This window comes from Galeopterus variegatus, unplaced genomic scaffold, assembly GCF_000696425.1.
Source record: "Galeopterus variegatus unplaced genomic scaffold, G_variegatus-3.0.2 Scaffold11333, whole genome shotgun sequence".
Taxonomy (NCBI): Eukaryota; Metazoa; Chordata; class Mammalia; order Dermoptera; family Cynocephalidae; genus Galeopterus; species Galeopterus variegatus.
In genome coordinates this window covers 5,464-5,945 of record NW_007737444.1, presented here as the reverse complement: position 1 = coordinate 5,945, position 482 = coordinate 5,464, and the positions used below count along the sequence as shown (strand labels likewise).

The following is a 482-nucleotide window of genomic DNA, read 5'->3' as shown; positions in this document are numbered from 1 at the left end:
TTAGTAGGATGCAAATTCAGTAAAAAGCAACTATGTGAATGTGCATAAAAAGGCTTGCAATTTGGACAACACACTATAAAAACTGATGAGTTTTAAATTATGTGTGTCTACATCATTATGTTATTTTTAAAACAAATACATTACAACAAAAGCTTTGAAATGATAAGTATCAGTTTAAATTTGCTTTTCAAATGTATCAAATGTCAAATTTTCAGTGTGAATAAGTTTATTAAAAGTAACAGAAATTAAGATCTCATAAAAGGGAGAACTCACTTCTGATTTGACAAGAATTCTGTAGGACTGATCTGCACAGTGGGTCATAGGATACTTTTCTTGTAAGGGGGAATGATCGATTTTATTATCCTTTATTTGATAAAGCATATGCTCATATGTAGATGAAGTTTCCAATGGTTCAATTACGTAACTGATATTCTCTAACTGCAACAGTCCTCTAAATATTCAAATACAAAAAAGAAATAAAA

At 29.0% G+C, this 482-nt stretch overlaps 1 protein-coding gene across 1 annotated transcript in view; it reads right to left on the bottom strand.

Moving 5' to 3' along the window:
* The window catches only part of LOC103610582 (disintegrin and metalloproteinase domain-containing protein 18-like), a gene marked incomplete at its 5' end in the record, with an annotated part of 37,309 nt that extends 36,858 nt beyond the window's left edge, over positions 1-451 (bottom strand). The window contains 1 exon segment of the mRNA XM_008594725.1: positions 274-451. Coding sequence (XP_008592947.1) covers positions 274-451 — 178 coding nt within the window.
* Between the last annotated feature and the right edge of the window lie 31 nt (positions 452-482).